Genomic DNA, 23,603 nt, shown 5'->3' with positions numbered 1-23,603 from the left:
GGCATTAAAAAGATAAAAAGCAACAGGTCAAAGTAATTTAACTAATATAATTAACCCAAAATATCCAAAAAGAAGGGGAGCCACAAAGACCAGGGAAGAGCATTCATAAAAACATTTGATTTTGATTAAGACATATATTTTCTTTATGGGACACAAGTAAAAAACAGGTTACTCACTGTTTCTGAAGAGGAAGACGATCTCTGTAAATTCTCACCTTGTACCCAAATGCTCTCTGTCACAAATGCTATGTGTTCTGCTTCAAGTATAAAAGGAGAAACAAGAAACAGGGCCCATTTGTTCAAGTCTTCAATGGACTGTGTAGAGGGAAAGAAACATACAGAGGATTCAGTGTCACTTCAAAACACAACTGCCATGTGTTTCACCCTCCTCTGTAATTTCAGGTAAGGTCTAAGAAGCTTATCTGAAGCTCTTCTATAGACCACATGAAACCTGTGTGCCTTGTCTAACTGTGACTATTCAAATAGCTGCAAAAGCCCCTCTATGGCTCTTGGCAGCTTCAGCATCTCTAGATCTTTGTTTTCAAACAATCATTTCTGAAAGTGGGCCTCTCCCCACCATTCCTTACACTTAGGGTGTAGGAGCTTTCCAAATCACAACTCGGAAGCACATTTAAAGATGAAGAGGCCAGGAAGTGCATGCTCACCTACAGAAGCCTTAAGGGCTGCTGCCTCATTCCCTGCAGCCTCAAAGCAAGGGGCCCAGGGCAATTCCTCACCCAGAGTGAAGTCAACACTGCTCCTCTCCCTGGGATCTGAGAAGTGTGCCAGCCTCCAGGGACTCAATCATCAAACCCAGAGACATAAGCTTTTTCAGGGACAGGCATTTACCATATGCAGAGAAGCAATCAAACATATTTTAATGGGAAGCTAAACTCCAGTCAAGAGTGATTTTAGTTTTCTTAAAAGCAGATTAGAATCAAGATGAGTTGACAGATCAGATATACCCAATTATCTTTGTTCTCTGTCCTGAAATCTCTCTAAAAAAATAAAACAGAAATTGGTTTTAAAAGGTTTTAACCCACCAAAAACAGGGCATACCCAGAGCAGAAAAAAGCTGAAGTCTAAGGCTGGGGTGGGAGGAGCCTCATCACCCCATCACCCTGAAGGAAGGCATCTGGAGCACCCCACTGTGTCTCTCACAGTGCTGCCCTTGCCTAGCTACTTGGCACGTATTGATGCCTGATAAAAACCTGTTAAACTAAATAATGGATGAAAATCTAGTGAGGGGGACTCCCCTCCATGGGTAAACATAACTATCAACATAGCAGTTACAAACAAAAAAAGGCTCTCCACTTTACTCAAACACTGAATGTATGTGATACACAGATAAAAAGCTTAAACTTTCCAGTTTGTATAAACTCTCTTTGGTTATACTTATCAATTTATTGTGGGACCTTCAATTATATAAACATACGCATTCATTATTTATTAATTTCATTTATAATATATAAAATAGGGGGACAAGAAAGGCATGAGATTCAGCTGTGTGGTTACCTCTGCCCAGGTAGACTGACAATAAGGTATCCATCAGCCCAGTGACATTTAAATCCTGAATGAAGCTAATCACAAATAAACAGTCAAGTTTTCCAACTGCAGGCCTTAAACATCAGAGCTTAAACCCCACAACTATTAAACACTCTTTCATTCATTTGAAATACTGACTGGCTGTTTCGGACCAAGCTGCTAAGCCAAACAGACCCAGTTCCTAGTGAGAAAAAGATAAAAACCAGAAATAAGAACTGTGATTTAAAGCCTATGGGGACACAGAGCAGGGCGGTCCCATCTAGTCTGGATAACTGGGGAATGTATCCCTGACATGGCAACAGCTCAGCAAAGCCTGGGGGTGAGGAAAGCTAACTGTACACCAAGTTCCAGAATCCCTGAAAGCACTAGGCCTTCCCTGCTTTGGGCTGTAATAGACAAGAGCGGAAAAGGACTAGTTAGTTACAGTTAACATAGTTAACAGAAGACAGATAAAGTCATGAAAATGCTCAAAAGTACAACTGCCCAAGAAAATTAAATAAGGCATTTAAACTCAATGTTTTCATATGTTCAAAATTTCTATGCTGACCTAAAACCCTAACGGTTATTTTTTAAATTAATGTATCCAATTTGAAAACCATTACAAAAGAAAAGCCCAACTCTCAATTTTTCCTCATTTTAGGTTATCTTTCTCAATCAAATGCATTAAGGCTGAAGTTCCCAACCTGAGGGCCTTGGTCCAATACTGGTCTGGGGCCTGTTAGGAACTGGGACGCACAGCAGGTGAGGGGCAAGAGATTTGACTGCACAATAAATGTAATGCACTTGAATTATCCTGAAACCATACCCCCACCTCCCCACCCCTGGCCTTGGAAAAATTGTCCTTGGTGCCAAAAAGTTTAGGGACCACTGCTCTAGGGCACTCATTGTATGTAATGAAACCCAGAAATAAATCCACACATCTATAGTGAACTTACCTTCAACAAAGGTGCCAAGAACATAATTGGGGAAAGGACAGTCTCTTCAATAAACAGTGCTGGGAAAACTAGATAATCCATAAGCAGAAGAATGAAACTAGACCCTTATCTCTCGCCACATACAAAATCAAATAAAATGGATTAAAGAAAAATCTAAGACCTGAAACTATGAAACTATTAAAGAAAACATTGGGGAAATGCTTCAGGACATTGGTCTGGGCAATGATTTCTTGAGTAATATCCCCAAAGCACAGGCAACCAAAGCAAAATTGGACAAATGGGATCACATCAAGCTCAAAAGCTTCTGCCCAGCAAAGGAAACAATCAACCAAGTGAAGAGACAACCCCCAGAATGGGAGAAAATATATGCCAACTACCCATCTGACATGAGATTAATAACTAGAATACATAAGGAGCTTTAACAACTCAGGAAAAAATCAAATAATCTGATTAAAAAATGAGCAAAGGATCTGAATATATATTTCTCAAAAGCAGACACACAAATGGCCAACAGGTATATGAAAATATGCTCAACATTATTAGTCATCAGAGAAATGCAAATCAAAACTACAATGAGATACCATCTCACCCCAGTTAAAATGGCTTTTATCAAACAGACAGACAATAAAAAATGTTGGCAAGGATGTGGGGAAAGGGAAACACTCCTACACTGTTGATGGGAATGTAAATTAATGCAACCACGTTGGAAAACAGTATGGAGGTTCCTCAAAAACTAAAAATAGAACTACCATTGTATGTAACGGATGAACTTCTCCCCGCTGTAGCTAGGTAATACAGTGAAATAGTATGCACCTTCGTTGGGAGAAGTGAGAAAACAGTCATTTATTTTCAGTGTGTTACAGTACAAAATACGGTACTAACAAGAGTATTTTTTATTTGCTAGCAGCACAATTTTATCCCATACCTAAGCATAGCCACAATGAAATGTTCAAACCTGAGACAAGATTTGAATTCCCACATGGGTGTTAGTTTGCCATACATAGAAAATCTTATTTTAATTCGAAAAATGGACCAACTTTCCAGAAGGAAGAGGAAAGGGCAAGAACCCAACTAAAAGCAAAACACTTTTAAATGTTAATGAAAACAATGTTAGTGATGTCCAGGAAAATTTGCACAGAACTAACTACACTGTGTGAAGTTAAGCCCATTTCCAAAAATAGCTGAATGGAAAGAACTATTGTACCCTTTTACACCAAGGCAGTGGAGTTTTTACAGAGATTAAAAGACCGGCGCAAGCCACATGGTAGGTGGCACAGTCAGCTGAGCATGCAGCCACCAGGCTAAGTACTGGGCCAAAAAACAAAGGCTGAGTGTCAACCGAAAGGTAAAAGATGCAAAGACAGTCCGCGGGGTGACCTACATGGCAAATGATGTAACTGACAGATGGAGAGGAGGAATGAGCAGTTTTTGTCACTTTGAGTTTATCTAACAGAAAGCTAGGCACTGAGCTTTCTTTCCAGGTCGCCAATCCATGAGGTAGGAGAGGACGTTAGGGAAAAACTCCAGGTGGGCGCTGGTCCAGGTGCTAATCCCCAACGCACAGGCACACGCCTGGGGGAATGCAAGAGCCGTGCTTCTGCACCCTCACCCTGGCCCGCCAAGAATAGGCGACCACGTCTCCAGGCAGAGTCCCGCACCTCCGCCCCCCGGGGCACCGGCCCGTGCGGGGACCACACTCCGGGCGCCACTTCCGGCTCGCCGCGCCCGCCCCCGGCCCGCCCACCTGGCTTTCGCCGACGCAGAAGACGCGGCCGCCGAGGCTCAGGCACACGCGGGCGCCGGTGGGCTGCGCGGCGGCGCCGCAGAAAGTGAAGGAGCAGCGCGAGGCGCGCAGCCGCCGCACCGTGGCGCGCACGAGCGCGGCCGGCCGGCGCCCCCAGCGCGCCCACAGGTACAGGTAGCACAGCGTGATGAGCATGGCCGGCGCCGGCGGGCGGGGCGCGGCCCGGGACGCTCTCCCCGCCGGCCGCCCGCCCGCCCCGCGCGCCAGCAGGCCGGAAGAGACGCGCCGCCCCGCCCCAGCCGGGAAGGGCTGCGCGGGGGTGGGGAGTGGGCCGTGGGGGTGGAGGGAGAGGGGAGGCCGGAATGGGGAGGGTGGCGCGGGGGCAGAGGCTGCAGCAGGAGGGGCCTGCGGTGGGGGAAGCCGCGCCGGGGCTGGGCGACCGGGAGGACAAGGGACTGTGCCCGGGGCGGGGCGGGGTGGCGAGAGGCCGCGCCGAGACTGCGGGTGTGCGGTGGGATTGGGGAGGGGCCAGAGGAGGGGTTGGGGGCCGCGCTGGGGTGGGGGCTTGGTGAGGCCGGGAATGGAAGGGACCCGGAGAGGCCGCAGCGGAGTGGGGACGGGGCAGCGGGATGCGCAGGTTGTGGACGAGGGTAGGTGCAGAGGCTGCCCGCCCTGCTGTAGTCGGAGTCCGGCCTCCCTTCCTGGGGCGGGGTGGGAGGCGGACTGAGGAACCGACTGTGCGTGTGTTTACAAGGGCAACAGCCAGCATTTGTTAGCCAGCACCATTCTGGGAGTCGGACGGTGCTCTCACAGCCTCTACCCGGTCCGCTAGGGAAAATAAGACGAGGCTGTCTTTATTAAATTATACAAGGTCTTCGTGCACAATAGGCTTTAAAGTAAATTACATAAATTTACACAATGCAATAATTTTTTAAATAAGGGCAGGAAACATAAGGTGAAAACATCACCAGAAGGGCTGCCGTGCCAATAAGGCTGCATATGGTGTTCTCGCAACATGTGCATCTCCAATTTGTGAGCATCCTGAGACCAGTGGAAAAAGAAAAACATCAACTATGACCCTTAGGGTTCTTGTCCCCAAGGGAAGCATAAAGATTCCTGACACTGATAGATTTCTCCCATGGATCCTCATTTCTTTAAAAGGCACTGTGTAAAGAACAATGTCCTCAACAACCCTGAAGCATACTAAAGAATTCCATGGAGTTGCTTCCTATTCCGGCCCCTGCCCTAAGTAGATAATGTGATGCAGTAAAAGCCATCAGGTACACCACTCCCAAGTCTTCCGTAATCCAAGGATAGATTTTTAAAGTACTCTAGCTACTTATTCACCTGCTTTAAAATAGCAGTATAGAATACCCACTCTCAGAACTTCAGACTAACGGTCAGGTATCATAGTAACTTCTCTCCATTGTATATAGCAACAATAGATTTATAAAGAGCTATAAAGAGAGCGTCTAAAAACAAATAACTGGGCTAAAAAACAAGATAAGCATTCACACGGACCAGAAAGAGAAGAAAGACAGTAAATGATGACTAGGACTAAAGCTGCATCCTGCACTTCCCTGCGGGACAGTGGCAGCTAGGAAGTAGGTTCTGTATGGTAACAAACCTAAAATTGTGTCACTGGAGAAAGAAATGAACAAGTACCCTCTGAGAAGGGGCCGAGACCCCCTCCATGATAACACAGGGTTCCAAGTCAGGAATTAGAAAATGAAAAGTGCTCAACAAAGTGATAAATCCTAAATGTTTTACTGTACAAACAACCTTTCAGATAGCCTTCCTGAAGTTTGCTGAATTATGGCTACAAGGACCACTCCCCATCCCCGCTAGGTATGGAGAGATCATCTCTTCTACCTGAAGGTCACCACCATCTCCAGTTTTCCCAAGATCCTCAAGGATTTTGCAACCTTACCTTCCCACAGACACTCATAACTGCATCTGCCAATGGGAATTTTCCAGGTTTACCCTTAGGTGTTTCCAGATGTCATGGTCTCAGAATACACCCTGGGAAAATTACATTTTGGGGTCAATCCTTTACACCAGTTCTAGGTTATAAAGAATGGGGACCACCATGGTTCAACATGAACTGCCCCTTGCATTAAAAAGCACTGATGTCATTCATGCTTGGGAAAGGAAAGGAGGAAGGAAGATATAATACAAGGGGGGGAGTAAGAGAAGTTGAACAGTAACACAACAAGCTCTGTTTATGATTCCCTCCATAAAATGATTTCTTTTCATTTTTTAAAAATTTTTTTCACTTCCCCAAAATATGAAGCATAATTTCATTTTTCAAAGAGTCAAGGATGGAGTTTAGCTTCATCATCCCCAGATAGCAAAGGAATAGGGGAAGGATGCAAAAATAATACATCAAGGGATCGTACCGTGTATGTCCCTGGTCCTCATCCTAGAGTCCCTCACTACTCAGAGTGTCATCAAACCAGCAACATTGGCATCACCTGGGAGCTCGCTAGATATGCAGACTCCCAGGCCCCAATCAACCCCAAATTAGTGTCTACCTTTTAACAAAATCCCCAGGCGATTCACAAACACATTAAGGTTTAAATGTGTTTAAAGGTGCTAAATTCCACCTCTGCTATTACCTGGGTTTGGGTTGCTGGAGACTCTTAACAAAACATTTCCAAACTAATATGGAAATTAAGAGCACAAACTAGGAATTTAAAAGAAGACCTTGTCATTTATAAGAACTTCACCATCACCATGGAAAGGAAGGAGAGCACATCAGTAACCCATCAAAATGACGGGCTTTCTATAGGAAAAGTTCTGCACAGCCTCAAAAGTCTCTAGTCTACTCCCCTTAGGTAGACATGCCCCGGAAATAAAGGTTTGGGACAAAGGTAGAGTGTTTACCAGGAGAATATCACTACTGGGAGGAAGCTGTCCTACTCCCCATTTACTAGCTGATGAATCCCCAGCAGGAGTCTATTGTGCCAGCATTCAGCCTCCCCTCAGTCAAATGGCCAGCACTAAAAGGGATAGTTTGTTTTTGAAATAAAGAATCCCAGTCTACTTGGAAGCACTGAGTAGATGCTGACATTTAACTGTAAGCAGTTCATTTTTAGCAGTTAAAGTACATAGTCTCTGTTTTATAAATTAAAGAATCCATTCCCTCCACAACAGTGTTGGAGTACTAAAAACATAGATTAAGTTTTTGCATTTAAAATGCTATCCAGATTCCCAAGAATAACTGTTTGAAAATGTGCCCTCTGAATAAACAATTTAAATATATATTTAATTGAAATCATGAGGCTTTTGTTGGTAAAAACTATACAACGTGAAGAGCTTTTCTTTGAATGTCAATGGTATGTGTGTTTATTAGGAGAAAGCGACAATGTGAATATCTGCATATGCAGTTAAAAGGTAAGTGAATTAAACTATTTTATTAAACCAATAATCCTCTTTATTATTGGCTTAAACTCAAAATAAGAAATTTAATTTTGGACTGGTACTCACAAGCCAAAGGCTAAAAAACTTCAGGTTTGGGCTGTGAACAGGGCCTCAAAGGGGAAAAAAAAGTTATTTTAAATCTTGCCAATGAGCAAATGCCCATGTAGGCAGGTATCAAACGAATCACCAAATCCCAATTTTTAAAAACATTTATTCCAAATAGGAAAATTTTGTTTTAAATGCCCCTTAAATTTCCATAAATGATTACTTATGATTATATAATGAAGCTGAGAAATTTATTTCATTGTATTAATATTTTATCTTGATATACTTTGGTTATTTTTCTAATATTATTTATTGCTCTTGGATGTTTTCTATTATCAAAAGGACTCTGAGTTCTTCACCAGAGTTGTCTGTAATTAAGAATACAGATAATAGTAGAGAGAAAGCAAGATGTGAATTTTGGTCGAAGAATTAGAAGATTCTTTCACATAAAACCTTAAGAGCCCATATTTAATGTGTTATTCTTTCTTAATTATAAGGAATTCCTAAATAATAGCTATCTCCCTGATTTCCCTATAGTAAGAATAAATACATCTACTAGTACTAAGGTAAGATAATGCTAATTGGGAAAATCATTTGAATTTATTCATCATAAGTCTTAGTATAACTATGTAACATGACATTAAATTGGTAAGGGAATGTTACATATATTTTAAAAGAAGATCTTAAAAGATCTTTTAAATGTTATATGTGACATTTGCTCAGAAAAAGGAGTAAAATAAATTTAAAAATTTTAAGATCAAGGCAGGATTGAGTAGAGTTAAAATGTATTTACCAACTGTGTAAAAATATGTAAGTTCTATCAGAAATTCAATAACAGGAGGCAGAATCAGTATGTTTGGCTGGAGATCACACATACATGAATCTTAGAAGTATTAATATGTATTAAGTGACAGTAGATGAATGTGATGGTGATGAAATGAAACTTACACAGAATATTGTAAGCAGAACTGACTGATTTTAAAGTGAAATGGCAAGATGGACCATCCTCCAGTAATTCAGTATGAGGGGTAGTGAAAGACTGGTTGCTAAATTTTTAAGGCCTTGAAACTATCAGCTATTAGAATACCAGCACCCTCAAGACAAAAATTAAACAATAGAACTGAACTCTCCAATCAGATGAGTATTTGAAGAGCCACAGTGAATGAGAGATGAGTTACTACAAGTCCTTACTGGGATACCTTTAAAAGCCATAGGAACTATATCGAAAGCTTGATCTCTATTCAGTAGCTTTATTTTTATTCTTTTTTTTTTTTTTTTTTTTTTTTTGAGACAAGGTCTTGCTATGTTGTCCAGGCTGGTCTCAAACTCCTGGCCTCAAGCAATGCTCCCGCTTATATTAATATATTGTTCTTTGGGAACACTCAGATAATCAAATCAAGCAAAAAATGCAAGCAAGAATGTTGATATATTGTTAATTAAAGAGAAAAGGAGATAAAATGAGAGCATCAAAAGAATTTAAGTTACAACACCTTCAACTATTAGAAATGTTAATTTGAACTCGTCTTTAATTAAAAAATATCTTTTCTAGCTTTGTTCACTGAAATGGCCTTGGAGTAATATTATCCCAGAGTGCACCTGAGTGCTCAGATGCTGGAATGTGTGCTGTTTTTCCCATTAAAAGGAACTAGAGATCCTTTGAAAAACAACTGATTCAGGTGGTGGGGAGATACCAGATACGGCGGGACATCTTGTGCTAGGAAGCAGGGAAATCTTCAAAGAAAAACAGGGCCAGTCAAAAGGATGCAGCAGACAACCCAAAAATGCTCCTACTAGCTCAATTAGGATGATTTGAGTATGAAAGTTAAATATATCAAATTTCTAAAGAGCCAGGAGTCCATGAAGACCCTCAATGAGGGAAAAGCTTAAATGTTCTGAAAGAACATGGGTACAGTATGTTACTGTTGAGTCTTGCTATTTTGTCATTTGTGTTGTTGATTCATTTATTTTGTTGATGAAGATAAGTAAATTGTAAATTTAGAATTTACAATTTAATCCTTTAGAAGGTTGTTTCCGACCCACGGGAGCATCAGTACAAAGACCCTACATATAAGCTGGGATTACAAAGCAGAGAGAGCCACGGCGGATAACTAACCAAAATTCAGTTGGATCTGGTTTTAAGGCTCCTTAGGAGTCGAATGGTCCTGTCTGGCACAGTTGCTCACACCTGTAATCCCAGCATTTTGGGAGGCCGAGGCAGGAGGATCACTTGAGCACAAAAGTTGAAGACCAGCCTGTGTCAATGGTTTAGGCACATACTTTGATTAATTAGACAGCTTCTTGTTTGAGATATAATAAACTAAACTTTTGATTTGAAATCAGTCATTTCATATTTAATGACCTAATAAAACTCTGGGTTGCATATTGAAAGGCTTGAAAGAAGCAAAACCATAGATTTATGATTCTGGATTAATAAGGAATCTATGCATATTTGGTATAATATATACTTGAAATTGTTAGAAAACGTGGCTGTTTTAGAGACAGCCTTGTAACTAATTTGAGATAGGTAGTTTTCAGTAGAAATCTTACTAAGTTTATCAACAGGATTGAAACATCTAAGAGAATGTCAGATTTCCCATATTGACATGTCGAATCTGCTAGATTGATAAGAATTGTATAATCAGGCAATTGGAGTGCATAAAAAGTTAATTTAAGAAAGACTTTGGTCTGAAGCAGGTGCCCACTTTCCCTTGAACACCTCTTCTGATGAAGATGAGCAGTTATGATCTCTGGGAAAGCATGTCTGTGAGTACAGAGATGTAAATGAGTGGAGGGCACGTCCACAGAGGAGGGGAAAGAAATCAGTCCTTCTGTTTAAGACACATCAGTAGCTGGAGAAAGGAAAAGGAGAATTCTCCACAGTATGGTAAATCCTAAATGTTTTTCTGGACAAACACTATGACCTCTTTCAAATGGCCTTCTTTTTTGTTTTTTTAGAGACAAGGCCTCACTCTGTCACCCAGGCTGGCACAATCATAGCTCACTGCAGCCTTGAACTCCTGGGCTCAAGTGATCCTCCAGCCTCAGCCTCTCAAGTAGCTGGGACTATAGTGAGCTATGATTGCGACACTGCACTCCAGCCTGGGTGACAGAGTGAAAAAGAACATCTGTGAGGTGCATGTGTTCAAAACCCGACTGAGGTGGGGCAGACACTCCCCTCCTTCTTCCCTACAGTGTAGTTCTTATTTTTAAATCAAATGTTCAATTTATTTTCCACAGTAACCCAACATACCAAACATAATAAATATAATTTAAAACCTAGATACCGCAGGGTAGAACTGAAGACAAAGAGAGTAAATCTCAAAAGCTACCTGAGAAGGAAGACAGCACCCAAAGTCAGAGCAGCTGGATACAAGACTGTGGAATAGTATTTCCCAAGTGCTGAGAGAAAGTAACTATCAGCCTAGAACTGTGTCCCCGGCCAAAGTATTTTCAAATTGAGAACAAAAAAAGATGTTTTCAGAAAAACAGTGGCTTAACATACAGGCCCTCACTAAAGAACATACTTTAGGAGGAAAAAAATTAAAAAAAAAAAAAAAAAAGCAAATAGATGGGGAAGGTGTGGGTGTGGCATACAGAAATCAAGAGTTCAGAAATTGGTTGTGCTTTGTTTTTTAGCAGTTAATTGAATTTATTCCCTTTATTTTAAAAAACATCTTGTAATTTAATAAGTCTATACATGAAAGACAAAACGAAAGTTTTCAGAAGATAATGTAGAATATCTTTGTGACCTCAAAATAGAGAAAGATTAATCAAGATACCAAGCTATTTATAAAGCAAAAGATTGATACATTAAAATTAAGAACTTATATTTATTTTTTTAAGAGACAGGGTCTCCCTCTGTTGCCCAGGCTGGAGTACAGTGGCCCAATCATAGCTCACTGCAGCCTGGAACTCCTGGGCCCAAGTGATCCTCCCACCTTAGCCTCCCAAGTAGCTCGAACTGTGCACCACCACCCCCGGCTATTTTTTTTTTTTTTTTTTGAGAGAGAGAGATAGGGTCTTGCTATGTTGCCCTGGCTGGTCTCAAATTCCTGGCCTCAAGCGATCCTCCTGCCTCAGCCTCCCAAAATGCTGGGATTACATGCATCAGCCACCACCGCAGCCAACTCCATTTATTAAGAGACACTGTAAGAAAGACAAGCTCTGGAATGAGAATAGGTATTTGTAACACAAATAACGGATAAAGGATTCATATCTAGAATATATAAAGAACTCCAACAAGAAAAACTCAGAAAACCAAAAAAGGATACAGAGGTTAAAGACAAAAAGCACTTTAGAAACAGAGTATCCCCAGATGGCCAATACTGGAATAGGTGCTCAATCTTGAAAGCATATACAAATTAAAACTTTCATAAGAATTAACATAAACCCATCAGGTTGGCAAAGATCCCCTTCTCAGGCCCTAGAATTCTGGCTTCTACCCACATTGCTGAAAGATCTAGCCATTTTCCATTTCCATCCCTCCCAGCTTTCTGCAGTATCTGGCTTTCCTGACCATGGCGTTTCTACCAGTCAACAGAAACTACCAGGGGATTGAATATGGAGAATTGGCTACAACATAATGAAGGTGCTAAAACACCAGAGAAGGGGCCATGAGGCGACCCAAGGAATGACAGAGCAGGCAGCCTCACCCCTGCAGAGCTGGGGCACACAGCAGAGGTGGAGTTAGGGGCCAGGGCCACCTAGTGGAAGCTGGGACCCACGGGTCTGTCCTGTAGAGATGGAGCCACAGGGAGACAGCTGCTGTGGGGGACACCAGCAGAAGTACAAGAAGGAAAACTCCAGCCCTTCCACTCCTCTGGCCTTCCAGAGTCCCCTTGGCTAAGCCTCACTGGAAGCCCAAAGGCAGAGGAGCCTCAGGAGCTTCTTTATGAATCACAGGAGAGAGGGACGCAGCGACAGGAGGTCTGGGTGGGTCTCGGAACACACAGGCCTGTGGCCAGCCCCTGTCCTTTCTGAAACTTCCCTAGGGTTCTTTCAAAACTCAATATTCTGTTTCTATTCCTATGTTTATGGGCTGAATTGTGTCCCCCCACAAAAAATTCTTATGTTGAATTCCTAACCTACAGTACCTCAAAATGTGACTATATTTGGGATAGAGCCTTTAAAGTAGTAATTAAGGTAAAATGAGGTCATCAGGTGGCCCTAATCCAGTATGACCAGTGTCCTTATAAGAAGAAGAGATCAGGGCTCAGTGCAGTGGCTCACACCTGTAACCGTAGCACTTTGGGAGGATGAGGTGGGAGGATTGCATGAGGCTGAGAGTTCAAGACCAGCCTGGGCAACACAGTGAGGACTCTCCCCGCCCCCCCGGACCCCCCCGCATCTCTACAAAGATTTAAAAAGTTAGCCAGGTATGGTGGTGGTGGCAACAGAGCAACACCTTATCTCAAAAAAAAAAAAAAGACATAAGACATAACAATCATAAATATGTACATACTTAATAACAAGAGCTTCAAGGTATAGTCAGGCTGAGGCAGAAGGATCACTGAAGGCCAGGCCAGACTGGACAACACAGTGAGAGCCAGTCTCTAGAAAAAAACAAACAAAAAATTAGCCAGGTGTGATGGCGTGCACCTATAGTCCCAGCTACTTGGGCAGCTGAGGCAGGAGGATCACCTGAGCCCAGGAGTTCCAGGCTGCAGTGAGCTATGATTGCACCACAGCACTCCAGCCTGAGTGACAGAGGGAGACAGAGACCCTGTCTCTTAAAAAAAAAAGAAAAGAGGATATTAGGACACAGACAGGCACAGAGGACTGACCATGTGAAGACACAGGAAGAAGACAGCAACTACGCATCAAGGAGAGAGGCCTCAGACACAACCAACCCTGCGACACCTTCATCTTGGACTTCTAGTATGGCTTCCTAAACTGTGAGGACATACATTTCTGTGCCACTGCACAGTCTGTGGAACTTTGTTGTGGCAGCCCTAGCAAACCAACACATCCTGGTTCTCAGAAACCCCTTCTCTGTCTCTGAACCACTGGGTGTGGGTCATTGCCCCAGCTTCTGGCCTCCTCTCTGTTCTCTTCCTTGGTGACCCCATTCTCCCTCGTGGCTTCAGCAGCCACCTCTGCCCATGACGCTCAGTCCTCATGGCCAGCTCTGGCCTCACCCAGGCTCCAATGCCACACTCCCCACACTTCCACTTTTCACTGCTTGGATATCAGATCGGTATCTCAAAAGCAACATGAACACAACCAAATGCATTTTTCTCCCACAAGTTACCTTTTTATCCTGATTCTCTCATCTCTGTCGCACTCTCCTTTTCACTGGGACCCAGGATTTATTCACCTTGGAGTCCTGACTTCTTGCCCTTTGTCTAGTTTGTTCCTGTGGCAGGGGGTGGGACCTCCACACAGTCCCATCTTTCCAGTTCCGCCCTCAGAGGAACTGGCACCATAGCCTCCCTGTGCCCGTGTCCGTTTCCTGCCACTCTGCCTCCACGTTTGACTTTCTAAAAGTGCAGCTCAGATCCCACCATTGCCCCTCCAACTGCTGCAGTGCCTGCCCCTCCTCCAGGAAGTTCAGGGGTTTTGCCTGCATTCAGGACCTTCCACTGTACCCACCCGGCCTGTTCTCCCCACTTGTCATTCCACGTTCACTCAGCACCTGCTGCACACCAGGCACTGCGCTACTCACTGGGTACATTTAATCCTCTCAATAACTGCAAGGTGGCTGTCTTGCAGAGGAGGAAATTTAATTTTAGAGCAATTGAGCTCAAGGTCCCATAATTTTGGAGTCTTTGTGGCTCCAAAGTCCATCACTGGATAAACTAGGCACCTGAGAGCAAAGAATGCTCTACAAGAATTGGATCCAAGACACAAGGGTGGCAGAAAGCTCAGAGTGCGCCACTGCCAGCCCTGATGGCCTTTGGATCCAGATCGGATCATGGGCTAGGATTGTCCCTCACTTAGACACACCCAAAAAGCTGCAGGTGAGATTTCATCAAGATGACCAAGGAAAACAAGCTGCTCTGAGAACACAGAAGCATGATCCAAAAGACAAAAGAGGTCCATGGTGTGCTCTCTGTACAGTAGCTGAATGTCAGTAATTCCTTTTAAGGAACTTCAAGTATAGGAAAATCCAAAGTTAAAATTTAAAAGGGTGTAACTGCAATGTGTATCCTGGATTGGATCCTGGAACAGAAAAAAGGATGAACATTAGAGGGAAAACTGGTGAAATCTGTAGCTTCAGTAATAGTGTTGCACCAATGTTAATGTATTAGTTTTGGTCAATCCATGGTTGTGTAAGCTGTTAACATTAGAGAAAGCTGGGTGAAGGAATAAAGAACACATTGTACTATTTTTGCAACTCTTTTGTAATTCTGAAATTATTTCAAAACAAACGTTATAAAAATGAGATGGTGCACTCCCCCTTAATTTCAGTAGCACTCCTTTTGTTTTTCCCCTGTTCCTAACTAGCCATGTGGTCTTAAATTATGTCATCTCTGGGTCCCAGTTTTTAAACTACTAAAAGAAAAAAAAAAAAAAGACAGACTTCCCCTCAATCTCTAAAATTCTGTGATTCTATATGTTTATAGAATAAATTTATATATTTACAATGTGATTCAATCTACAAAAATATGATTTGCAGTGACCTCTTATTCACTTTCATATCCCTGGTATTTAGCACTATGCCTACACATAGCAGGTGCTCAATAGAAGTTTTTGAAGCTAAACTGGCTCATATCTCAATTTATAAAGTGGCCGAGTTGGCCACCAGAGAGCAAAGTGCTCACAACATTTTCTCCATTGAAAGCAAATGCATCTTCATCCAGCAGAAGGGAGTGGGCCTTACGTCCCTGGCACCTCAGGTTGGGGAAAGGGAGTCACCAGCTATGAGCAGTTTCCTGCCATAAGACAGGACGTCCAGTTGGGGTGACTAGTACCATAAGTTTCCAGATAAGCTCAATGCCACCAGCCTCCACCCCACCCCCAAACACTCAGCAGCCTCAAAAGTCTAAACCACCTGACGGAAGAGAGATTGAACTGTAAACGGGTGAGCGCCACTCCTAGTAAGTACGTGGTTGTCTCCCTAGGTCCTGTCCCATTTCTTTCACTTTTAGAGCTTTCATTTTGAAAGGGTTTGGAGAGAGGCTGATTTAAGAGGTCAAATAAATGCATGTGGGAAGAAATTGACTGAAACCTTTACAACCACACTGTAAAAAGCATCAGCCAGGGCCCCCTTCCAGGCAGCCAGGACTGGGCCAGTGTGAGCTGCCATTGTGCAGTGAAGCAACAGAGGCCATGGCCTGGATTGAGACATCCTGGGTTCAAATGTTGCCTCTGACCCCCAACCCCCAACATGCACGTGCACATATTCAGTGGCCTTGTGATCAGGCAAGCACTTCTTTCCACAGCTCTAATGTGGGAATAGTTACAGCAGCCACCTAGTGTTGGTTTACGAGGCTTAAGAGACAGAACAGGCCCAAGCGTGGTGGCTCACACCTGTAATCCCACCACTTTGGGAAGCTGAGGTGAGAGGATCACTTGAGCCCAAGGGTTTGAGGCCAGCTGGGCAACATAGCAAGGCTCTGTCACTACAAACAAACAACAAAAAGAAATGAGCCAGGTGTGGTGGCTTGCACCGGTAGTCCCAGCTACTAAGGAGGCTAAGATGGGAGGATCGCTTGAGCCCAGGAGTTGCAGGCTGCAGTGAGCTATGATCATGCCATTGCACTCTAGCCTGGGTAACAGAGCGAGACCCTGTCCCTAAAAAAAAAAAAAAAAGAGAGAGAGAGAGAAAGAAGAGGCACACAGGGCAAGAGGAGTGGCTATGGTGACTAAGGAACAACCCACCTGGACAGAGCCAACAGAAGGGAACAGAACAGTACGGTGCTTTCATTTCGTCACCACGAGAGCTCTTTGAGGAGGACATTATCACACAGAGCAAGCAGGAGGACAACTCCTTCCCGGTAAATCCAGCTGCCTTTTGCAGACATGGAAAAGCCCGTCTGCCTAACAATTTTCCTCAACCGGCCGATCACAGTGCCAGAAGTCCCCACCACTTGAACATGTGCTTCAGGTGAAGTCATTTTATCTCCCAACTGAGAGATTTAAACTGAAGTCAGTTTCAAGCCCTGGGCTGCCGCTTTTATTATCACAATCATTTAGAAAATTAAAAGTAGGACCTGAGAGAATATGGGAAGGAAGCCAGAGCATTCTGATACGAACTGCAGACTGCAGGCCGGGGGTGCTGATAGAACATACCTGAATGAACCCTGAGAAGGGGGCAAGAAGGACCCCAGGGTGCAAAGCTGGGAAAAAGTGGCAGGAGGGGAAAGTGGCAGAACTGAAGGGTCAAAAGCCTAAAAGAGACCCTGAGGCAGAGTGCCTTAGGAGTGCAGGTGTCACCCAACAAAGTAGATGAAGAAAACTAGTCACAAGCAGACAGGCCAGGCACGTTGGCTCACACCTATAATCCTAATGCTTTGGGAGGCTGAGGCAGGAGGATCACTTGAGGGCAGGAGTTCGAGACCACCCTGGGCAATACAGCAAGCCCCTGTCTCTACAACAACAACGTAAAAGCAGACTCAACCTGAAATTGCAGACACTCGTAACACCAGCAGCAATGCAGCCTTTCCTGTGGATGAAAGCTCATGAAATGGGGCTGAGTCACATCATAACTGAATTTTCTCTTCTCCCTCTGCCAGCCTGAACATTGTCTTCCAGGAACTGAGATTTCTGTGCTTAGGAAAAGCCAATCACTGCTTACAAAAAAAAAATCATAGCTATTATAAACCTTTGACATTGGAAATTTCATGGGGCTGGGAAGAGAAATTTGGTGGAAAACTAGGGTGGGAGAAGGGGAGCATTACTTACATCTCTTTACATTCCTCAGCCATTGGAACAAACTCCCTTATTTTCACTGATTTATGTTTCTACAGAGGCATCCAGTATTGAGTCTCCGGTAGGGAGTCCTGTGAAGCTGCAGTGCCCCTCAGCTGATGTCCCTTGCTCTGCAGGTCAACTTGTGATTTTTAAAATGAGTTTATGCAAACCCCACTTTTAGCCCGAACGCATTGCAGCTAGCTTATGATAAAACAGCAGCAGGGAGAAGCAAAGTCATTAACCACAGGGCTAGTATGTCACCCCGGTTTATAAAATCGTGAAGCTCTAAAGAGAGAAAGAGCCGACAACAATGCGCTCACTTTCTACGAGATTTCAGTCCTGGGAGGACGATGGCGTCCGGCCCCCAATCAAGAACCCCCAACAAGAAAAAGGCAAAGCCAGAAGAGCCAGGCCTTAGCAAACGATTCCAGTCTATAAATAACCCCTAGGGGGATAAACAGCAGCATCGAGGGCAGGAAACCCGAGTCAGGGAATCCAGCCATCTCTGGGGGCGTCCGCTGGCCGGCACGGTGGCGCGAGCCAGGGTCCCCAGCGGTCCCACACCCGGCCTGGGGGGTCGCGCTCCAGCCCCAGCCCCGCCCTCCCCAGGCGAAAGGCAGAGCAGCCGTTCCTGTCCCGCACCCGGGCAGGCGGGCACCGGGCAGGGGGTGGGGCGTCGTCGCCCGGGACAGCCAGGACGGCAGCTGAGGCGTGTGAGCTGAACAAAACGTGGGACACAGCCAGACACCCCTCGGCGCGGCCCCAAATCCTGCGCACACCCCAGCCCTGCTCAGGCGGTGCTCGGCCACTGCCAGTCACACTGGCTGGGACCTCTGGCCCCTCTGGCTCCTCCAGAACGTCCCTACAGCTGCCCTCCTCCGCCGGACGCCCAGAACACTGCCTAGCCGGCCCTAGGAAGGTCCCTTTAGGGCTCTCCTTATACGTCAAAGTGTCACCTCCCCAGGGAGGCACGGCCAGACCCCTAGGCCAGGTGGGCCCCCTCCCACCTGCAACCCCACTCACCGCCTGGCCATTAACTGCTTGTGCAACGTGTGGCAGCCTTCCCCGGAGACTGCAAAGCCGTGGGGGCAGGCACTGGGTCTGTCTTCACGGCGCGTAACAAACGGGCTGAAGGTTGTGCTACGTGAGTGAGAGAAAAGAAAAGTAACCAAATATTCTGATAGGCTATTTGGTGACGGAGGCGCCTCGAGTAGCTTAAATTGTTTACTCTGGACGACTTTCCCGTGTTACTCCTCCCTCATTACAATGAGGGACTGAGATCCGGATCTATTAACTCTTTCTCTTCCTTTGCTAAGGACACCACCAGATTGACGCTACTACCCTAAGGGTGGAGTCTTGATTCTGCCATCTGAGCCCCGAATCCTTCACTTGCAGCACAGCAATTTCAGGCAAAGACTTTCGGCCTCCCCTTCTCGGTTTGGGGGAACAGGGAATTCTTTATTCTGTGGTGGGACACACATGCTGTGGATTAGAATATTCTCCTCAAAAGAGGAGGAAAGGAATGGGAAAAAGGAATCAAGTCTGACCTTCAGGGAAGTGTTTATGGATGGTCTACGGAATAACCCTATGTCAAAGAAAATCTCAAATGAGACATCGTATCACTGCTAGGGTTTCTAGTTAATATGAGAGCTGAAATTCAGGGAGGATCACAATCAAAGTCCTCAATAACATGATTTTTTGATGGCTACAAAATATTCCATATTTGAGTGTTCCAGTGTTTGTTTACTCACACTTCAATCGGTGGACCATTTTTCCCCAAGTGTTTGCTTTCAGAATACTGAAGAGAGCAATCCTATACAAAACTTTTTAGCCACCTTTCTGGTAATTGTTTAGGAATATATCCCTATGTTCCTATAAATTATATTACTGGGTCGAAGGGTATGAAACTTTTAAAACTATTTAAACATAAGGCCAATTTCTTACTCAAATGTTGTATAATTTTATCTTCTAATAAAAGACTAAGCCGCTTATTTTGGCAACATTAAGTGCTATATATACAATTTTTTTAATCTTTGCTATTTTGATTAATGAAAAATGGAATCCCTCTTTAAAAGTTTTTCTTTCCTTTTTAATTGCTAGAAAAACTGGTTTTTTTTTCCTGATTGTTTTACAACATTTGCATTTCTTCTATGAATTAACATGGATTTTGGTATTAATATTTTTCTTATTGATTTATATATGTGCTTTTTATATTAGAGATACTAACACTTAGGCTGTCACACAGCGTATTTTTTCCCAGTTTATCATTTGCCTTTTAATTTTGTTTGCAATGATTTGATGCATCATTTTAAAATTTTAATCAAGTCAAACTTCTTGACTTTTTCTTTCATGACTTCTTCCATGAACTTTATTTAGAAAATCCTCCCCAATTTCCAAGACCATAAATATGCCCTAGTACTTATAATTTTTAAATGGTTACACTTCAGATTAGATGATGATTTGAAGGCCTCTTCCAATTCTAAAATTTTTGGTTTTCTGATTTTATCTACATTGTTATTTGCAAATGCAACAGACACAATCAGTAGATACCTTGGAGAAATGGGGTTATCAGTGTTTTTTTTTTAACTTCATATATTATTCAATACACTCAATAGAATTTCTATAACCTATATGGTAAGGTACAAAGTCTAGTAATAAAATGAACACAGTGTACCTACTCCCAACTTAAGAACTAGAATATTGTCAATACTTCTCTACTTGTTTATCCCATCCCCTGGGCTCCCCACTCTCAATTTTACGTTTATTCTCTTGCTTTAAAAAGTAAATCTTCAATACAAATTAATGTATCCCTAAACAGGACATCATTTTGTTTTTTGCTTTATAAACATAATATTATTCAATACATAGGCCTCTGAGCCTTGCATTCTTTCCACTCAATGTTTCTAAGATTCACAGGTATATTGTCCATAGCTGTGCTTTATCCATTTTCACTGCTAGGTAATATTCTATGACTGACTATATCCTACTTTGTTTAGCCATTCTCCTGCTGGACGTTGGGTTATTTCCAGTTTGCTTGCTCTGACAATGCTGCTCTGAATATCCACTTACTTGTCTCCTGGATCCACTGGGCAAGCAACTCTCTGAGTATGGATACAGGAGAGGAATTACTGTGTCGGGCATAGGCAGAGTATGCTAATTAATGTTCATAATTAAAAGATAATGCAAAACTGTTTTCCAAAGTAGTTATGCCAATGTACACTCCCACAACCAGTGATTTTTTTGTATTTAACTCAGTATTTTTTAGGTCAAACACTTTTTCTTTTAGATTTTAGATGTACACTGATTTTCACAATTGTCTTGGAAAATCACAAGGTCCTCCAACACAAAGCTTCATATTACGGTTCTTAGTCAAGAAATCTTCTAGAGGCAATGAGGCAGCTAATTACAAATCCCCTACTTCCCAAAGTCTAAATGTAGGCCATGGTGCCTTGGATTAGACCTGTGGGTCCCAGGACAATGTTACTAACCTAAAAAGTCTGATGTAAGCTTGGTGTGGGGAGTCTTCCCAGTGATATGAGAATCCTTTGCACGATAGTTTGAGTAGCTGTTTTCAGAATCTACAGCTATTTGTAGCTGTCTGCTCTCACCTCCCATGTTACATACAACCTTCTATTTAAATCAGCCACTCTCCTTAAAGGCCATAAAAACATTTACATCCTTAATTTGGGATTCATAACTCTGGGCATGTATCCTAAAAATAATAACAAAAGAAAGAAATTATAGTAAAGACTTGAATAGCAACATTGTTTATAAGAGTGATTTTTTAACTGGAAATTTCAAGTGTTCAATAGAGAACAAACACATTAAGCAAATTATGGTAAAGTAGTGCCCCCTTATCCACAGGAGGTACATTCCAAGCCCCGCAGTGGATGCCTGAAACCACAGACAGTACTGAACCCTACATAGAACTGTTTTTTTCTATGTAAACATACCTATGATAAAGTTTAATTTATAAATTAGGCACAGTATCAAATTAACAACTAACAATAAAATAGAACAACTTAGTAAAATAAGGGTTACTTGAACCCAAGCACTGTGATACCAGGACAGATCAGATAACCAAGATTGCTACTGAGTGACTAAAGAGAATACAATGTATACAGCATGGATCTGCTGGACAAAGGGATGATTCACAACCCAGGTGGGACAGAACTGAATGACGAGTGATTTCAGAACAGCACACAACTTAAAATTTATGAATTGTTCCAGAACTTTTCATTTAATATTTTCAAAGTGCAGTTGACCTCAGGTAACTAAAACCATGGAAAGTGAAACTGCAGAGAAGTGGGGACTACTGTATATCTACTCAGTGGTACAAGGTATAACACAGACTTTTTTTCTTTACAGAATCATTTGAGATTAAGTTATAGAAATCATGACCCTTTACCCCTAAGCACTTCAAGGTATGTTTCTTAAGAACAAGAATATTCCACATTGCAATGATGAAATTTAGAAAATGTATCATTGCAATGATGAAATTCAAATATTAGTACTGATCCAATGCTAATACTTTCTATTCCATCCATATTCACATTTTGCCAGTTATCCCAATAATATCCTTTCTAGCGATATTATTTTTCCCAATTTAAGGACACACATATCATTTAATTGTCATGTCTCTTAATTCTCCTTTAATCTGGAACAGTCCCTTAGTCTTTCATGAAATGGACTAAGACACCCAATAAGCTTTTACCCAGTGGCTTTAGCATCCACTGCTTATCCCTGCCTGAATCAGTTATTACTGTGATAGTAGAAATACGGTAACTTTTCTAACTCCATTGTTCCTTCCTCGTTCATTAGTTTGCATTCTACTGTAAAGAGGAGCTGTCTCTTTTACCTCTATTTATTTATTTATTAGTAAGTTTATTTGCTTTTTAACATACTCTGGACTCATGGACTCTCTTTTACTCAATGTGATAATTCATTATTGTCATTATTCATTTCGATGTTCAACTTGTCCGGGGTTTGGCCACTGGAGCCCTGCAAAGCTGTGTCCTTTTGACCTATCTCCACCATTCTTTGGGCACCTCCTTGCTTTCTGGCACAAGCTGTTCCTAGCTCATCTTTCACTTTCCCTGCCCTTCCCTGAATGAGCCATTTCTTCAAGGAGCTCTAGCTCCTTTTAACAGACAATGGTATTGAGAAACCAAGATACAGCATGAGGAATGCTCATTGCTATTGGGGTGGCCCCGCTCCCAGGCTCTCTCAACAGACAGATCTAAGAAATAAATCCTTAAAACAAATCAAAACAAAAAGCCTCTCATTCCAATCTGTAGAGCTCTCCCTTGCCTTCCCTCACTCCATATTTGTATCCCCTTCTCTCACAGTGAGGGTCCTGGCTCCCAATATCATTATATTTACTTATTTGCTTAATGCTACAATACACAGAAAGTATTTTCAGACACCAGACCACTACCAACTACATTCAAAATTTCTCTGTAGTTTTGTTTGCTTGTTTACATATAGAGGGTGTATAGTCAAAGAGCTATGTTCAAGGTTATTTGGGTTTACTTTTCTGTGGTTAATTTACTATACAATTTAGTGCATTTGTTCACTTCTGCTTATATTCAATTTTAGGTTTCTTTTCCCTCCATCTTTTTTGATCTAATTTTACTTTTTAAATACTAAGACACTCACATGTTTCTGAAAGTCAAAACTACCCAGAAAAGGCATGTATAGAGGTATCATTTCCTTCTGGACTTAGCCCATTCCCATCTACCCACTGCAAGCAACCAATTTATTAGTTTCTAATCTTTTCTTCCTCTGTTTCTTTATTTATTCTTTTCTTTTTTTGCAAAAATAAGGAAAAATCAAATATTTTACTATTTCCCCATTTTTTTACACAAAAATAGCACACTGTAATACTCTTTTGTATTTAAATTTTGTTCACTTATCAGTACTGCATATCCTAGAAATCACTCTGTATCAGATCATAGAGATCTTCCTCACTCTTTTTTATAACCACACCTAGTACTGCATTGTATGGATGTACCAGAGTTTACTCAAACAACTGCCTATGTATTGGCATTGAGGTTA

The 23,603-nt window shown here is 42.6% G+C and overlaps 1 protein-coding gene across 2 annotated transcripts in view; it reads right to left on the bottom strand.

Moving 5' to 3' along the window:
• The window catches only part of HLCS (holocarboxylase synthetase), a 199,046-nt gene extending 180,410 nt beyond the window's left edge, over positions 1 to 18,636 (bottom strand). The window contains exons 1-2 of one of the 2 annotated variants that reach the window (XM_069474958.1): positions 18,570 to 18,636; positions 177 to 314 (exon numbers count right to left, since the gene is read on the bottom strand). Coding sequence is in view for 1 of the 2 variants with exons in the window: in XM_069474957.1 (XP_069331058.1) it covers positions 177 to 314; positions 4,224 to 4,418 (333 nt within the window). In the remaining variant the exon portion in view is untranslated. Of the gene's footprint in view, positions 1 to 176; positions 315 to 4,223; positions 4,422 to 18,569 lie in introns of those variants that run through there. The other variant, XM_069474957.1, reaches the window with a different exon arrangement.
• Between the last annotated feature and the right edge of the window lie 4,967 nt (positions 18,637 to 23,603).

The sequence above is a fragment of the Eulemur rufifrons genome, chromosome 7, assembly GCF_041146395.1.
Source record: "Eulemur rufifrons isolate Redbay chromosome 7, OSU_ERuf_1, whole genome shotgun sequence".
Classification (NCBI taxonomy): domain Eukaryota; kingdom Metazoa; phylum Chordata; class Mammalia; order Primates; family Lemuridae; genus Eulemur; species Eulemur rufifrons.
The sequence above is the reverse complement of the archived record's forward strand: the minus strand, read 5'-3'. Positions and strand labels throughout refer to the sequence as shown.